This window comes from Vulpes lagopus, chromosome 23, assembly GCF_018345385.1.
Source record: "Vulpes lagopus strain Blue_001 chromosome 23, ASM1834538v1, whole genome shotgun sequence".
Classification (NCBI taxonomy): Eukaryota; Metazoa; Chordata; class Mammalia; order Carnivora; family Canidae; genus Vulpes; species Vulpes lagopus.
Genome location: NC_054846.1, coordinates 26,304,722 through 26,321,717, shown reverse-complemented (window position 1 = coordinate 26,321,717; position 16,996 = coordinate 26,304,722). Strand labels below are relative to the sequence as shown.

At 42.5% G+C, this 16,996-nt stretch overlaps 1 protein-coding gene across 5 annotated transcripts in view; it reads left to right on the top strand.

Moving 5' to 3' along the window:
• The first annotated feature begins 1,356 nt into the window (after nt 1-1,356).
• Nucleotides 1,357-16,996, top strand: part of TMPO (thymopoietin) — a 34,428-nt gene continuing 18,788 nt past the window's right edge. For 4 of the 5 annotated variants that reach the window (XM_041738374.1, XM_041738373.1, XM_041738371.1 and 1 more), the window contains exons 1-2: nt 1,485-1,915; nt 15,237-15,363. In XM_041738374.1, the coding sequence (XP_041594308.1) occupies nt 1,637-1,915; nt 15,237-15,363 (406 nt within the window). In that variant the 5' untranslated portion in view covers nt 1,485-1,636. Of the gene's footprint in view, nt 1,916-15,236; nt 15,364-16,996 lie in introns of all 5 variants that reach the window. The other variant, XM_041738370.1, reaches the window with a different exon arrangement.

The window sequence follows — 16,996 nt, the reverse complement described above, 5'->3', positions numbered from 1 at the left end:
AATTGCCCCCTAGGAAAAGAATCTATCATTAAACAGTGTCTCCTCAATTTGAACAAAATAAAATGACTTAACTCAAAATAGGGAGCATTTTTAGTGAAAGCATTTTTGTTTTATTTTATTTTATTTTATTTTATTTTAGTCTGGGGGTCTTCGTGGACCAGCCCCGCAACCCCCAGCCAAGTGAAAGCATTTTTTAAAAATTTACTCAACCATGCAGAAATCAGATAACATTTTTAAAATTTTTAAGCAGCTTATAATGCAGTTTGGAGTACAGAATTCTGGGGAAATGATCAAGGTGCCCTAAATGCAAAGTCAGTTTCATTTTTTTCTTGGAAGAAAGCATCTTGGAATGTATCTATTCGTAAGAAACAGTGGTTATTTGTTTTCAGGAAAACATTTTAATCTTATGAAACTTATGAGACTTTTTAATTTGAATCAGTAATACGGGTGTGATTAGGGTTCCTGGCCTGATCATAGGTCACCCAGCTCTTCTATGGTTGAAATCTAGGTATGCACCATCTGTTTCCTTAAGTTGCCCATCAAGGCACAGGTTTGACTCGGTTACGGTTAAGATACTTAGGGGTCTACGAATCTGATCCAGAGATGCTCTCAACAAAAATGCAATTGTGCCCCAATGTGCAAAACGAAATCCTTCAGAAACGTCCCAACCTGTAGGGCCAGAAACGAATGGAGTATTTGACGATACAATTCTGTCACAAATTCAGGGGCACTTCAAAGTGCCCCGTAGTCGAGGTCTGGTTTTTCCTGAATCTCGGGAACAAAAGCGCTGGCTAGCAGGGACGGGGGCTGAACGGCTTGCTCGGCCCGTTCGCCCGCAGGTGCACCGCGTCGAGGAAGATGAGCGCCGAGAAGCGCGCCCCGCTCCTTTTCTTTCCCTTCAGGGCGAGCGTCCCGGGGAGGAGAGGCTGCGGTGGTTCCCCGGTCAGCGGCGGCGTGCGACTGAGAAAGGCCCAGCCCGGGGTGCCCGCGGCTGGCGAGGCAGGCGGCCCGTCCGAGGGCGACCGAGCCACAGGGGAAAGCTGCTTCTCCAGCAGGGCGGCGTGGGGCGGGGCGGAGGAGGGAGCCGCACACCCGCGGGGCACGGCCGCTCCCTTAGCGGCGTCCTAGGCGGAGGGCGGGGAAGGGCGGGCGAGGGGAAAGCAGAAACCGAGCGCGCTCGGTCCGGGGCTCCCGCCCGAGCCGCTTTGAAACTGCGTTTCCACAACCCCTCGCCCCGAGCGGCGGCTAATGGAACCCGCGCGAGCGCTCCCACCAATCACGGCGCGGCTTCCTCCCGCCGCGGGCCAATGGCGGCGCGCGTTCTTGGGGCGTGGGCCAAACAGGCTGCTCCGGCCTCGCTGGTGGTGTGTGTGGGCTGGGGTTGGCGGAGGCGCCCGTCCTGGCCGCGCTGGGTCCGCACTTGTGCTCTGGCGGGGGGGCTTTTGTGTCCGGCTTCGGCCTGGCTTTGTGTGCGCGAGCGTGTGCGGTGCTCGGCGGCGCTCCTCCCGGGCGGGAGCCGTGAGGCTCGGAGGCGGCAGCGCGGTCCCCCCCTCCGGCCCCGAGCGCGGCCGGAGAGCGAGCGCGCCGGCGTGAGCGGCGGCTGGGAGGGCTGCGGGCCAGGGGCTTCGCCGCCGCGATGCCGGAGTTCCTGGAAGACCCCTCGGTCCTGACGAAAGAGAAGTTGAAGAGTGAGTTGGTGGCCAACAACGTGACGCTCCCTGTCGGGGAGCAGCGCAAGGACGTGTACGTGCAGCTCTACCTGCAGCACCTCACGGCGCGCAACCGGCCGCCGCTCGCCGCCGGCGCCAACAGCAAGGGGCCCCCGGACTTCTCCAGCGACGAGGAGCGCGAGCCCACCCCGGTCCTCGGCTCCGGGGCCGCCGTCGCAGGCCGCAGCCGGGCCGCCGTCGGCAGGGTAAGGACGCCCGGCCGGGGCCACAAAGGCGGGCGGTTGTCGGTTGTCGCCGCCCCGCGCGAGCTCGCAGCCCTCCCTCCCTGGCGCCCCCCTCGGGCCTCCCGGGCGGCGGAGCGCGCGACGCCAAGAGCGGCGGGCGGGCAGGTCTGCGGGGGGCGAGGGGGCAGTGTGTGCCCGGTGTGCGGCTGGCCCTGGCCCTCGGGTGGCCGCGGGGAGCCCGGGCCTCGGCGGGGACTGCGCGCCCCCTCCGGGAGCCGCTCCTTCGGGAGGGTCGGCCCGAAACTGCTGTAGGTCACGTTCGAGCGCTTTTCCCGCTTTATTAACTGAAACGACTGGTAGCCGAGTCTCAGAGCGCTCCCTGGAGGGCAACTGGTGACACACTAATTTCTTACCAAGATTTGAAATAAAGAAATTCCCGCCTTTTTATGCTTTTGCATAGGGAGGGCTTTTTGAACCGTTTATGGCTTTTCTCGTTAGTGTTCGTGTTTTCCAGCAACAGGCCATCTTTTGGCGGGGCTGTGTTCTAAATTAAAATGAGCGCTTAGGATCAACGTCTTTAAGTGGTTGTCCTAAACGCTGAAATATTTGGAAATTCTGGTAGTTACCGAGGGCTTGGATTTTTTTTTTGTTTGTGTTTTGTTTTCTGGCAGATTTTGCATGAGAAAAGGAGAGATTTCGGAACCAGGAGATGCTCATTTCTTGACGTTCTGATATGGGAGTGATAGCAATTTGGAATGTCTAATCACGGTGCAATCTCAGATTGGTTCTCCCAGGTGCATATCGTGTTGGAGAATAGTTTGGTTTTTGTTCTGTGGGTTTTCATACGCTGTTTTGTTGGCGTGAACTGCCGGCTTCTCAGATTTCGAATCCTGCTGAGTGTAATTAAAACTAGTGATTGGGTGTAATAGACCTCGCTTTGTAAGACCGGTTGCGAAGTTGCGAGTTGAGTTTTGATAAAAGTACTGCATCTTTCAAAGTTGTGCTGTTCAGCTTTTAAGAAATCTGTGCGGTGTGTTTTTCCGGATTACCAAGTAGAAATGAAAGAAAGATGCAATGTAGATTTTTAAGTGAAAATCTTAGCCTGAGCTTTAGAGAAATTGAAAATCTTGTCTTAAGTAAGTGGTCTGGCAAATAGTGTCAAATTCTTGTTCGTTAAAGAAAAGTACCATATTGTTTCTGATGTCTTTGTGGATTTGAAGCCAGTTCACTTCTCCATAATTAAAGGAAATTTAAGAGACTTTTTTAAAATAAAAGAGAAAAACTAAAGCATATCTGTTATCTGCTTTTCCTCAACCCCTATGAAAAAAATACTGAAACGGATTTAAAGATTTTGACAGATATGAAATCTTTTCCATTTTAATCAGTTTCCTGTAGAACCCTGTATGTCTTTTGTGTAAATGTATTGTTCTTGAGCCATGGACATACTTGGTTGGGTTTATAATACGATTATTCCTTCTTGTTTTTATGATTCTTTTTGGACAGAACCCTTAATCTTGATTCTTGATGTTTTTCCTTCCAACTTTTTTTCAAGAGTGTGTTCCAACTAATATAACATTGTATGTTAATTATACTTCAATTTAAAAAAAGTATATCACAATCTACTCTTTATTCTTGGAAGGATAAAAATTTCAGTTTAGTTATCCAGCGTTTTTAAATTCCTACCAAGTGGTCGTAACTACTAGATAGAGTTTGACTTCTGCAGACCCTGCCCACTACCATAATTATTTATTTGTTGGATTTTTTTGGATATTAATTAATCGTGTTTGTTATTTACATACTTCATCTCAGATTTCCCATGTTATCAAAGTTGGTCAGCACCACACCACACAAATATGTTCTGGGTGGAAGGAATTAACATTTTTAGAGAATCTACAATGTCTGTTGGCATGCTAAGCCCTTTATATCTCATTTAATGTTTTAATCCTTAGAAAAACTATTTCATAGCCGTAGATTCAAGTCTTAACTGTCTGGAGTAGTTAAAACTCAAATGCCAGGCTCAATGGTGTCCACAACTTGAAAAAGTTAATGGTGGTAGTTGGGTGGAGGGTTTTTTTTTTTTTTTTTTTTACTTTTTAAGATTTTTATTTATTTATTCATGACAGAGAGGGAGAGAGAGAGGCAGAGACACAGGCAAAGGGAGAAGCAGGCTCCAAAAAGGGAGCCCTACTCGGGACTCGATCCGGGGTCTCCAGGATCCCCCCCCCCCCCCCCCCCCCAGTGAAGGCTGCGCTAAACCGCTGAGCCACTGGGGCTGCCCTGTTTTCTGTTTTAAAAGCACATTAAATAAATAAAAATGATTTGTAATTGAACTTAGGAATCTGATAGACTTTATCAAGCATAGAAAAAATAATCTTGAATTTATAGGAAAAGAGCCTTAGGACATTTATAATAATCAATAAAATTATCCATGACATATTATTCTTATATGTGCCATATTTTATGTTGTGGCCATTGTTAGCCCCACATGTAATAATAATGTCACATTTCTTAAAGAATATAATCTAGCAGAAAGTCAAAGTATGTTTGAGAGTTGTATATAAGGCAGATTTTTTTAAGTGGTAAATTTTTAACATTTTATTTTTTTATTTTTTTTTTATTTTTATTTATTTATGATAGTCACAGAGAGAGAGAGAGAGGCAGAGACACAGGCAGAGGGCTCCATGCACGGGGAGCCCGACGTGGGATTGGATCCAGGGTCTCCAGGATCGCGCCCTGGGCCAAAGGCAGCCGCTAAACCGCTGCGCCACCCAGGGATCCCAATTTTTAACATTTTATTATTTTTTTTTCCAATTTTTAACATTTTAAAACAAATCAAACGTTACTGTGGGTTTGGTCAAGGACATAGCATATACCTTCTATTTAAACATGGGTTTATAAGGACTATTTTTAATTAAAAGGATAAACTTCCCATTTAGTCATGCCATGGTCTCTTAGATTCATTTGGTGTGATATGACAAAAATACTTGAGTGTTGAAAATTTGGTTTTGTTTTTTAACTTTTGTATCTAAGCTTTTTATTTTGTGCGTCTTGATGACACCAGTGTGTTTAGGTTTTGAAATTACCTAGATTTGTTGACACAAAAATAAATATTCACAGAGTTGGCAATCTGCCTTTTCATTCCAAGGTACAAAGCAGGTATAGCTATTTGGAATCCAGTAGAACGTAGCATTCTTGAATGGTCTGATCTAGTGGATCATGAATTCTTAATAGGAAATATTTAAAGACATGCAGCCAGAGGGACAGCCCTGGTGGCTCAGCGGTTTAGCCCTGCCTTAAGCGCAGGGCTTGATCCTGGAGACCCGGGATTGAGTCCCACGTCGGGCTCCCTGCATGGAGCCTGCTTTTCCCTCTGCCTGTGTCTCTGCCTCTCTCTCTTTCTCTCTCCCATGAATAAATAAAAATAAAATAAAATCATAAAAAAAAAGACATGCAGCAGAACAGTAAAAAGTATGTTAGTGATGGTAAATGTTAATTAAATCATAAATCGACTGCCATACTCTACAGTAAGGAGTTAAAGTGACTTTCGAATCAGAGAGTTAAACAGTAGATTAAATTTCCAGGTCTATGCATATTCAGATGACTTTGAACAATGAACATTGCCTATCAGGTTCTTTTCATCTGGAAAATAGGAATAATCTAGTAACTAGTAACTGAGGATGACAAGAGGTTGCATTTGTTAAGGTGTCTAGTGCTCAGCAGTTGATACCTATTACAGCATGTGATTTCTGAATGTTTTTGTGTTTATTTAGCTCCAGAGCAATGCAATGTTACCATAATATTTTTTTCAGAATTGGAGGAAGTAACTTTGTGAAAGTGATAGACTTAAAGTCTGTTCAAATGTTACTTTATGGCTGGAGTTAGCTGTGCAACTTTGGACTTAAGTTTTTCCTCTCCTAAAATGGGGGTGTTATCTGTCTCATTTAATTTTTAGGATTCTGTAAGTTAATACATGTAAGGAAGTTACCCAGAACACAATTTGGTATATATTAAGTGCTCAGTAGAATATATTTTATAATAATTAATAATTATTATTGTACTTCATCTTACTACTAATGGTAGAAATTTAAAAATAAGAGTAGCTGAGGGTGCCTGGCTAGCTCAGTCAGTAGAGCATGCAACTCTTACTAATCTCAGGGTCGTGAGTTCAAGCCTTACGTTGGTTGGGGAGCCCACTTAAAATTTTAAAAAGTAATAAATAATAGTAGTTCATAGGTGGTATTATTAAAAACAGCTGTTGGATTTTAAAGTTGAAAGAGACATTGGAGATTATCTGGTAGTTGGGAAGAAACTGGAGAACATGCCTGACAAATAGTAGGTAGTTGGTATTTGACTGAATGAAACTAAGATTATGTAATTGACTTGAACAAAAAACCTGCAAGCAGAAATCAGTATAATGGTTCCTTCTGAATGAAGTTGCTGGCTTAATTATTGTGTATAATACACCTGTCTCCCAATTTGTCTTCTTATTAAATTTGGTACCATAAAAAACAGTATTACATTTCTGAAACATTTCTCCCTGCAAATTAAAAGAAAAATCAGGTAGCTTGTTATGATTTCCTGCTTTATTTGACTTACCTTATGCAGTTTATTGGCGTCTTAAGATTTCTCTGGATAGCTGTAATGTTTCATTATGTTTTAAGAAAATATAAGAGTGTTGGTTTTCTGCTTTGATTTGATAAGCCTTTGTTATTTCTATTTTTATATTTATTTATTAGAGAGGGAGAGAAGGCGTGTCTGTGCAAGTGGGGTTGGGGGGAGTGCAGAAGAAGAGAATGTCAAATGACTATCTGCTGAGTCCAGGGCCATTGCTGGGCGCGACCATATGACCCTGAGATCGTGACCTGAGCCGAAATCAGAGTCAGACGCTTAGCTCACTGAGCCACCCAGGCACGCCAAGCCTTTTGTTATTTCTTAATAAGAAATGAGTTTTTAAAAATAAGTGACTTACTTTTCCCTTCCCAGATGGCATTTTCATTCATTCAACAAAACATCTGTAAGATACCTACTCTTGTGTCAGGCAGTCTTTTTTTTATTTTAGATGCTTGGGATACAATATGAATATGACAGTGCCTCTTCTTTCTGCTACCCTCTTAAATGCTGCATCCAAAACACCTGAGATACACGTTAAAATACAGATTCTCAGGCCCAAGATTAGGACTCAGATTGGGGTAAGACTTTTTAAAATAGGGGTAACTTTTCCTAAAGTTTTGAAGTTTTGATAACAAACCAGACTTAGGGACTATTGCTCAAGGAATTCATCATCTGGAGAAGATAAAAGTATGTTTATAAATAGGTGAAATGTGGTGAGTGCCAAATAAAGAGATTTCTTGAAAACCTCAGGCTGTTTGAGAAATTGAAAGTCTTGGGTGTTTTCAAAAAAAAAAATCTCGGGGAGGGGCAAGATGGCGGAAGAGTAGGGTCTCCAAATCACCTGCCCTCAATAAATTACCTAGAAAACTTTCAAATCATCCTGAAAATCTACGATTTCGGCCTGAGATTTAAAGAGAGACTAGCTGGAACGCTACAGTGAGAAGAGTTCGCGCTTCTATCAAGGTAGGAAGACGGGGGGGGGGGGGGGGGGGGCGAAGAAATAAAGAAACAAAAGGCCTCCAAGGGGGAGGGGCCCCGCGAGGAGCCGGGCTGAGGCTGGGGGGAGGGGCCCCAGGACAGGAGAGCCCGTCCCGGAGGAGCAGGAGCTGCACCAACCTTCCCGGGCGGAAAGGGGCCCGCAGGGAGTTGGAGCAGGACCCAGGAGGGCGGGAATGCCCTCGGGCTCCCTGGGACAGTAACAGAGGAACTGCGCCCCGGGGGAGATGCGCCGAGCTCCCTAAGGGCTGCAGAGCGCAGGGCGGGACCCGGAGCAGCTCGGAGGGGCTCGGGCGGGCGGCAGCTCCGCGGAGGGGGCTGCGGGGCTCCGAGAGCAGCTCAGCGGCCGTGGCTCGGGCGGAGGAAGAAGCTCCGCGCGGAGGGGGCGGCGCGGCTCCAGGAACAGTTCGGAGGGGCTCGGGCTCGGGCGGTGGCTCCGCGGAGGGGGCTGCAGGGTGGGAGCGCGAATCCAACAGCGCAGGCCCCGGAGCACAGGGCGCCAGGACACAGCCCAGGATCCGGCCCCCCCCCCCCCCCCCCCCCCCCCCCCCCCGGGACAGGCAGAGGCCGGGAGAGCCCAGGACAGCGAGGACGCTCCTGCCTGGAACTGAGCAGATCAGCGGCCCCGCCCGGGAGCCTCCAGGCCCTGCAGATGGAGAGCCCCGGAGCTACTGCAGGAGCTGACTCCAGGTTCCCAGAGCTGCCGCCCCGCCACTGTGGCTTCCTCACGGGGTAAACACCCCCCACTGAGCCCTGCACCAGGCAGGGGCAGAGCAGCTCCCCCAAGTGCTAACACCTGAAAATCAGCACAGCAGGCCCCTCCCCCAGAAGACCAGCAACACGGACCAGTTCCAGGGGAAGTCAAGGGACTTAAAGTATACAGAATCGGAAGATTCTCCCCCATGTTTTTTTGTTTGTTTGTTTTTTTTGTTTTTGTTTTGTGCTTTTTTTTCTTTCTTTCTTCTTGATTTCTGATTGCTTCCCCCACCCCACCCCCCTTTTTCTCTCCTTTCTTTCTTTTTCTTTCTCTTTTTCTTCTCTTTTTCCCCCTTTTTTTTCCTTCTTTCTCTTTTTTCTTTTTCTCTTTTCTTTCCTTCTCTCTCTTTTTCTCCTTTTCCCAATACAACTTGTTTTTGGCCACTCTGCACTGAGCAAAATGACTAGAAGGAAAACCTCACCTCAAAAAAAAAAAGAATCAGAAACAGCCCTCTCTCCCACAGAGTTACAAAATCTGGATTACAATTCATTGTCAGAAAGCCAATTCAGAAGCACTATTATACAGCTACTGGTGGCTCTAGAAAAAAAACATAAAGGACTCAAGAGACTTCATGACTGCAGAATTTAGATCCAATCAGGCAGAAATTAAAAATCAATTAAATGAGATGCAATCCAAGCTAGAAGTCCTAACGATGAGGCTTAACGAGGTGGAAGAACGAGTGAGTGACATAGAAGACAAGTTGATGGCAAAGAGGGAAACTGAGGAAAAAAGAGACAGGCAATTAAAAGACCATGAGGAGGGATCCCTGGGTGGCGCAGCGGTTTGGCGCCTGCCTTTGGCCCAGGGCGTGATCCTGGAGACCCGGGATCGAATCCCACGTCGGGCTCCCGGTGCATGGAGCCTGCTTCTCCCTCCGCCTGTGTCTCTGCCTCTCTCTCTCTCTGTGACTATCATAAATAAATAAAAAATTAAAAAAAAAAAAAGACCATGAGGATAGATTAAGGGAAATAACTGACAGCCTGAGGAAGAAAAACCTACGTTCAATTGGGGTTCCCGAGGGCCCCAAAGGGACAGAGGGTCAGAATATGTATTTGAACAAATCCTAGCTGAAAACTTTCCTAATCTGGGAAGGGAAACAGGCATTCAGATCCAGGAAATAGAGAGATTCCCCCCCTAAAATCAACAAAAACCGTTCAACACCTCGACATTTAATAGTGAAGCTTGCAAATTCCAAAGATAAGGAGAAGATCCTTAAGGCAGCAAGAGAAAAAAAGTCCCTGACTTTTATGGGGAGGAATATTAGGGTAACAGCAGACCTCTCCACAGAGACCTGGCAGGCCAGAAAGGGCTGGCAGGATATATTCAGGATCCTAAATGAGAAGAACATGCAACCAAGAATACTTTATCCAGCAAGGCTGTCGTTCACAATGGAAGGAGAGATAAAGAGCTTCCAAGACAGGCAGGAACTGAAAGAATATGTAACCTCCAAACCAGCTCTGCAAGAAATGTTAAGGGGGACTCTTAAAAGTCCCCTTTAAGAAGAAGTTAAGTGGAACAATCCACAAAAACAAGGACTGAATAGATATCATGGTGACACTAAACTCATATCTCTCAATAGTAACTCTGAACGTGAACGGGCTTAATGACCCCATCAAAAGGCGCAGGGTTTCAGACTGGATAAAAAAGCAGGACCCATCTATTTGCTGTCTACAAGAGACTCATTTTAGACAGAAGAACACCTACAACCTGAAAATAAAAGGTTGGAGAACCATTTACCATTCAAATGGTCCTCAAAGCAGGGGTAGCCATCCTTATATCAGATAAATTAAAATTTACCCCGAAGACTATAGTGAGAGATGAAGAGGGACACTATCTCGTACTCAAAGGATCTATCCAACAAGAGGACTTAACAATCCTCAATATATATGCCCCGAATGTGGGAGCTGCCAAATATTTAAACCAATTAATAACCAAACTGAAGAAATACTTAGATAATAATACACTTATACTTGGTGACTTCAATCTAGCTCTTTCTATACTAGATAGGTCTTCTAAGCACAACATCTCCAAAGAAACGAGAGCTTTAAATGATATACTGGACCAGATGGATTTCACAGATATCTACAGAACTTTACATCCAAACTCAACTGAATACACATTCTTCTCAAGTGCACATGGAACTTTCTCCAGAATAGACCACATACTGGGTCACAAATCGGGTCTGAACCGATGCCAAAAGATCGGGATAGTCCCCTGTATATTCTCAGACCATAATGCCTTGAAATTAGAACTTAATCACAACAAGAAGTTTGGAAGGACCACAAACACGTGGAGGTTAAGGACCATCCTGCTAAAAGATGAAAAGGTCAACCAGGAAATTAAGGAAGAATTAAAAAGATTCATGGAAACTAATGAGAATGAAGATACAACCGTTCAAAATCTTTGGGATGCAGCAAAAGCAGTCCTGAGGGGGAAATACATTGCAATACAAGCATCCATTCAAAAACTGGAAAGAACTCAAATTCAAAAGCTCACCTTACACATAAAGGAACTAGAGAAAAAGCAACAAATAGACCCCACCCCCAGCAGAAGAAGACAGTTAATTAAAATTCGAGCAGAACTAAATGAAATCGAGACCAAAAGAACTGTGGAACAGATCAACAGAACCAGGAGTTGGTTCTTTGAAAGAATTAATAAGATAGATAAACCATTAGCCAACCTTATTAAAAAGAGAGAGAAGACTCAAATTAATAAAATCATGAATGAGAAAGGAAAGATCACTACCAACACCAAGGAAATACAAACGATTTTAAAAATATATTATGAACAGCTGTACGCCAATAAATTAGGAAATCTAGAAGAAATGGACGCATTCCTGGAAAGCCACAAACTACCAAAACTGGAGCAGGAAGAAATAGAAAACCTGAACAGGCCAATAACCAGGGAGGAAATTGAAGCAGTCATCAAAAACCTCCCAAGACACAAGAGTCCAGGGCCAGATGGCTTCCCAGGGGAATTCTATCAAACGTTTAAAGAAGAAATCATACCTATTCTACTAAAGCTGTTTGGAAAGATAGAAAGAGATGGAGTACTTCCAAATTCGTTCTATGAGGCCAGCATCACCTTAATTCCGAAACCAGACAAAGATCCCACCAAAAAGGAGAATTACAGACCAGTTATCCCTGATGAACATGGATGCAAAAATTCTCAACAAGATACTAGCCAATAGGATCCAACAACACATTAAGAAAATTATTCACCATGACCAAGTAGGATTTATCCCTGGGACACAAGGCTGGTTCAACACTCGTAAAACCATCAATGTGATTCATCATATCAGCAAGAGAAAAACCAAGAACCATATGATACTCTCATTAGATGCAGAGAAAGCATTTGACAAAATACAGCATCCATTCCTGATCAAAACCCTTCAGAGTGTTGGGATAGAGGGAACTTTCCTCGACATCTTAAAAGCCATTTACGAAAAGCCCACAGCAAATATCATTCTCAATGGGGAAGCACTTGGAGCCTTTCCCTTAAGATCAGGAACAAGACAGGGATGTCCACTCTCACCACTGCTGTTCAACATAGTTCTGAAAGTCCTCGCCTCAGCAATCAGACAACAAAAAGACATTAAAGGCATTCAAATTGGCAAAGAAGAAGTCAAACTCTCCCTCTTTGCTGATGACATGATACTCTACATAGAAAATCCAAAAGCCTCCACCCCAAGATTGCTAGAAGTCATATAGCAATTTGGTAGCGTGGCAGGATACAAAATCAATGCCCAGAAATCAATGGCATTTCTATACACTAACAATGAGACTGAAGAAAGAGAAATTAAGGAGTCAATCCCATTTACAATTGCCCTCAAAAGCATAAGATACCTAGGAATAAACCTAACCAAAGAGGTAAAAGATCTATACCCTAAAAACTATAGAACACTTCTGAAAGAAATTGAGGAAGACACAAAGAGATGGAAAAATATTCCATGCTCATGGATTGGCAGAATTAATATTGTAAAAATGTCAATGTTACCCAGGGCAATTTATACATTTAATGCAATCCCTATCAAAATACCATGGACTTTCTTCAGAGAGTTAGAACAAATTATTTTCAGATTTGTGTGGAATCAGAAAAGACCCCGAATAGCCAGGGGAATTTTCAAAAAGAAAATCATAGTTGGGGGCATCACAATGCCAGATTTCAGGTTGTACTACAAAGCTGTGGTCATCAAGACAGTGTGGTACTGGCACAAAAACAGACACATAGATCAGTGGAACAGAATAGAGAACCCAGAAGTGGACCCTGAAATGTACGGTCATCTAATATTCGATAAAGGAGGAAAGACTATCCATTGGAAGAAAGACAGCCTCTTCAGTAAATGGTGCTGGGAAAATTGGACATCCACATGCAGAAGAATGAAACTAGACCACTCTCTTTCACCATACACAAAAATAAACTCAAAATGGATGAGAGATCTAAATGTGAGACAAGATTCCATCAAAATCCTAGGGGAGAACACAGGCAACACCCTTTTTGAGGTCGGCCACAGTAACTTCTTGCAAGATACATCCACAAAGGCAAAAGAAACAAAAGCAAAAATGAACTATTGGGACTTCATCAAGATAAGAAGCTTTTGCACAGCAAAGGATACAGTCAACAAAACTAAAAGACAACCTACAGAATGGGAGAAGATATTTGCAAATGACATATCAGATAAAGGGCTAGTTTCCAAAATCTATAAAGAACTTATTAAACTCAACACCAAAGAAACAAACAATCCAATCATGAAATGGGCAAAAGACATGAAGAGAAATCTCACAGAGGAAGACATGGACATGGCCAACATGCACATGAGAAAATGCTCTGCATCACTTGCCATCAGGGAAATACAAATCAAAACCACAATGAGATACCACCTCACACCAGTGAGAATGGGGAAAATTAACAAGGCAGGAAACCACAAATGTTGGAGAGGATGCGGAGAAAAGGGAACCCTCTTACACTGGTGGTGGGAATGTGAACTGGTGCAGCCACTCCGGAATACTGTGTGGAGGTTCCTCAAAGAGTTAAAAATAGACCTGCCCTACGACCCAGCAATTGCACTGTTGGGGATTTACCCCAAAGATTCAGATGCAATGAAACGTCGGGACACCTGCACCCCGATGTTTCTAGCAGCAATGGCCACAATAGCCAAACTGTGGAAAGAGCCTCGGTGTCCATCGAGAGATGAATGGATAAAGAAGATGTGGTTTATGTATACAATGGAATATTACTCAGCAATTAGAAACGACAAATACCCACCATTTGCTTCAATGGGGATGGAACTGGAGGGTATTATGCTGAGTGAAATAAGTCAATCGGAGAAGGACAAACAGTGTATGTTCTCATTCATTTGGGGAATATAAATAATAGTGAAAGGGAATATAAAGGAAGGGAAAAGAAATGTTGGGAAATATCAGGAAGGGAGACAGAACCTAAAGACTCCTAACCCTGGGAAACGAACTAGGGGTGGTGGAAGGGGAGGAGGGTGGGTGTTGGAGGGGAATGGGTGACAGGCACTGAGGTGGACACTTGACGGGATGAGCACTGGGTGTTTTTCTGTATGTTGGTAAATTGAACACCAATAAAAATTAATTTAAAAAAATCTTGGGTGTTAATACAAGGGAGATTTCCCAATTACCCACAATTTTTGGAAAATTCAAGTAGGTCAGTAACACAGGAATTGGTCTATTTGACTGGTTTTGTTTTTTGTTTTTTGTTTTTTTTTTTAGTCTTTTTCTCTATAAAGAATTCAAGGCTATTATATATAGAACTCTTGAACTCTTGGCAACTATTTTGACATCAGTGTGTAAGTTGCTTAAAGATTTGAGCCTGATTGTATATCAGTGCAATAATTAAAGCCTTCTGAAAATATCTTCACTAAGTTTCATCATCATCTTTTAAAGGTTTCTCTTGAATTGATGTTATTGTTCTTATTAGCAGTTACCTTAAAAAATAATTTCTCATAATGTTGCTTTGGCAAAAAATAGAAATTCTAATACATGGCCAAATCATGTCTGATTTTTATTTTTCCCCCTCAGCATCATTGAAAGTAAGCAGTCCATACAACTGTGGTTTCACCATTTTGTATAAAATATTTCTAGGATACAATATTGATTCATTTGCTTTAGATAGCAATTTTGGCCTAAACTGACTTTGATATTTGTGGCCATTTTTTTGTTGTTGTTGTTCAGTTCTCTGATGCTTTCTGGGATTACTGAGGCATTTTGTAAGACTGTCTGCCACAAGCCTAGAAAGCATCCATACTTCTACCCTCTTCTCTTGTTTATCCTTGGAAGTTTAAATAGTTTTCCAGTGAATACTGCCATTGCTTAGGTTATTTTTAAAAATTGTTTTGAAATTTCTTTCAAACTTGTTCCTTGTTCTTTCACCTTTTCTAAGTGTGAAATGGCCACATAGTACTAAGTGTGATGACAAAGCTGTGTCAAGAGGTGATAGCCATGAAGTTTGACTTCCTTCATGGGTCAAAAACTGGCTACTAAAGTCTCTTTATTTCAAGAATATTCATTTGGGCTTCTTAAATTCTGATATGCTTATTTAAAGGAAATCATTCTTAAATATAAAAATATTATCTTCATGTTAAATCTTAAACTTTCATAGAATAAACTTGTAAGGATTATTGAAAGAGGCCAGTAGTAAATGATTATCTGGGTGAAAATGTTTAATCCCATTCTACTTACCCTTGAGTTTTTGATGCCATCACCTCCTCTTTAGATAGGTTAGCCAAAATTGACTATTTAAATAGTAGTATCTTTAAAATTTGAGTTGCTATCATTGAACTTACAAAATATCTTCAAGTAATGAGTTGCTTTTACTCTAGTTAATTGCTAAGGCCTAATAAACCTTTAGATCTGACGGAGGGTGAATTTGCATGTTTATTGTATATAATCTTACTTATAAAGTAGGTGAACATTTTTTAACTCTGTGGAAATGATAACTGGACTTTATTTACAGAAAGCCACAAAGAAAACTGATAAACCCAGACCAGAAGATAAAGATGATCTAGATGTAACAGAGCTCACTAATGAAGATCTTCTGGATCAGCTTGTGAAATATGGAGTAAATCCTGGTCCTATTGTGGGTAAGTTGGTAAAATTTCAAGTAGCTTTTCGGTGAGTGCCACACATTGCTTTCCTGTCTTTTCTAGCAGTTGGATTTGGGATTCTAAGGAGCAGCATTTCCTTAATATGACCAGACATAATTTCCTTAACTATAAATGAGGAAAATGAGAGAAATGAACTTAGATAATCTCAAGATTCTCTGTTGTTGAAATTGTTTCATATGGTGTTCATGTCACAACTACCTGGTGAGATATAGGGATCTTACATTACAGTTGAGGAAAATCTGAAGTGACATAATTAGCCAGATTCATCCAAGTCATTAAATTGGTGACAGGCTTATTAATACAACTCAGGTTAATTGATTCCTAGCATTTTCAGTTATAAAAGTACCATTTTTGAAGTCTTGTTTTGATTGAATTCAAGAATGATCCCTAAAAGAAAAACTAACAAGAAAACTTGGAGCTAAATCCACTAGATTTCCATCATTTGGTTGCCATCGGTGATTTTGTCTTAATTTTGGAGGGTCTTGACAGTAACCTCAAGATGAGAAATGTCTGTCTTGATCTTTTGGGTTATGTAAAAATTTGAACACTGGACAAACCACAAGAGACTCTTAACCATAGGAAACAAACTGAGGGTTGCTGGAGGAGGGAAGGGTTGGTAACTGGGTGATGGGCATTAAGGAGGGCATGTGATGTAATGAGAACTGGATGTTATATACAACTGATGAATCACTAACTCTGTCTCTGAAACTAATAATACACTATATGTTAATTGAATTAAGATTTTTTTTGAAAAGAATTTTTATGTATTTATTCGTGATAGAGAAAGAGAGAGAGAGGCTCCCTGCAGGGAGCCTGATGTGGGACTCGGTCCAGGAACTCTGGGATCACGCCCTGAGCCAAAAGCAGATGCTCTACCACTGAGCCACCCAGACATCCCTTGAATTGAGATTTTTATAAATTTGAACACTGGGGATTTGGGGATTTTTTTTCTATAGGTGAAGTTGCAAACAATTTAGAATGTTGTCTTTCGTTTTATTTAACATACTACTTCCAAGTAGCTGGTAATAAGCCTATGAATATAATTGCCAACAGACATTTGATAGCTTTTTAAATTTTTCATTTAAAATTTCAAAAGAGAGGGATGCCTGGATGGCTTAGTGGTTGAGTGTCTCCCTTTGGCTCAGGAGAAGATCCCAGAGTCCCTGGATCCAGTCCCACCCACAGCAGGCTCCCCTCAGGGAACCTGCTTCTCCCTCTGCCTATGTCTCTTCCTCTCTCTCTCTTTGTCTCATGAATAAATAATAAATAAAACCCTATAATAAAATTCCAAAAGAGCAATGCTGCAAAAATGTGTATTATATATTAGTATGTGTTAAGTTACATATTGGGTTTTCCCAGCTTTTTTTGAGGTATAATTGACAAATTATATATATATTTAGTGTGTGTAATTTGGTGTTTCTAAATTATTTATTGGGAAGCGATCACTGTGATCAAGCCAATTAATATATCCATCACCTCACAGTTTTGAGTTTGAATGTGTGATGAGAGAGCACTTATGATCTACTTTCGCAGATGTCGAGTATAGTAACTATAGCCCATTCTGTATGTTAGATTTCTAGAACTTACTCATCTTTCAGAAATTTTGTAT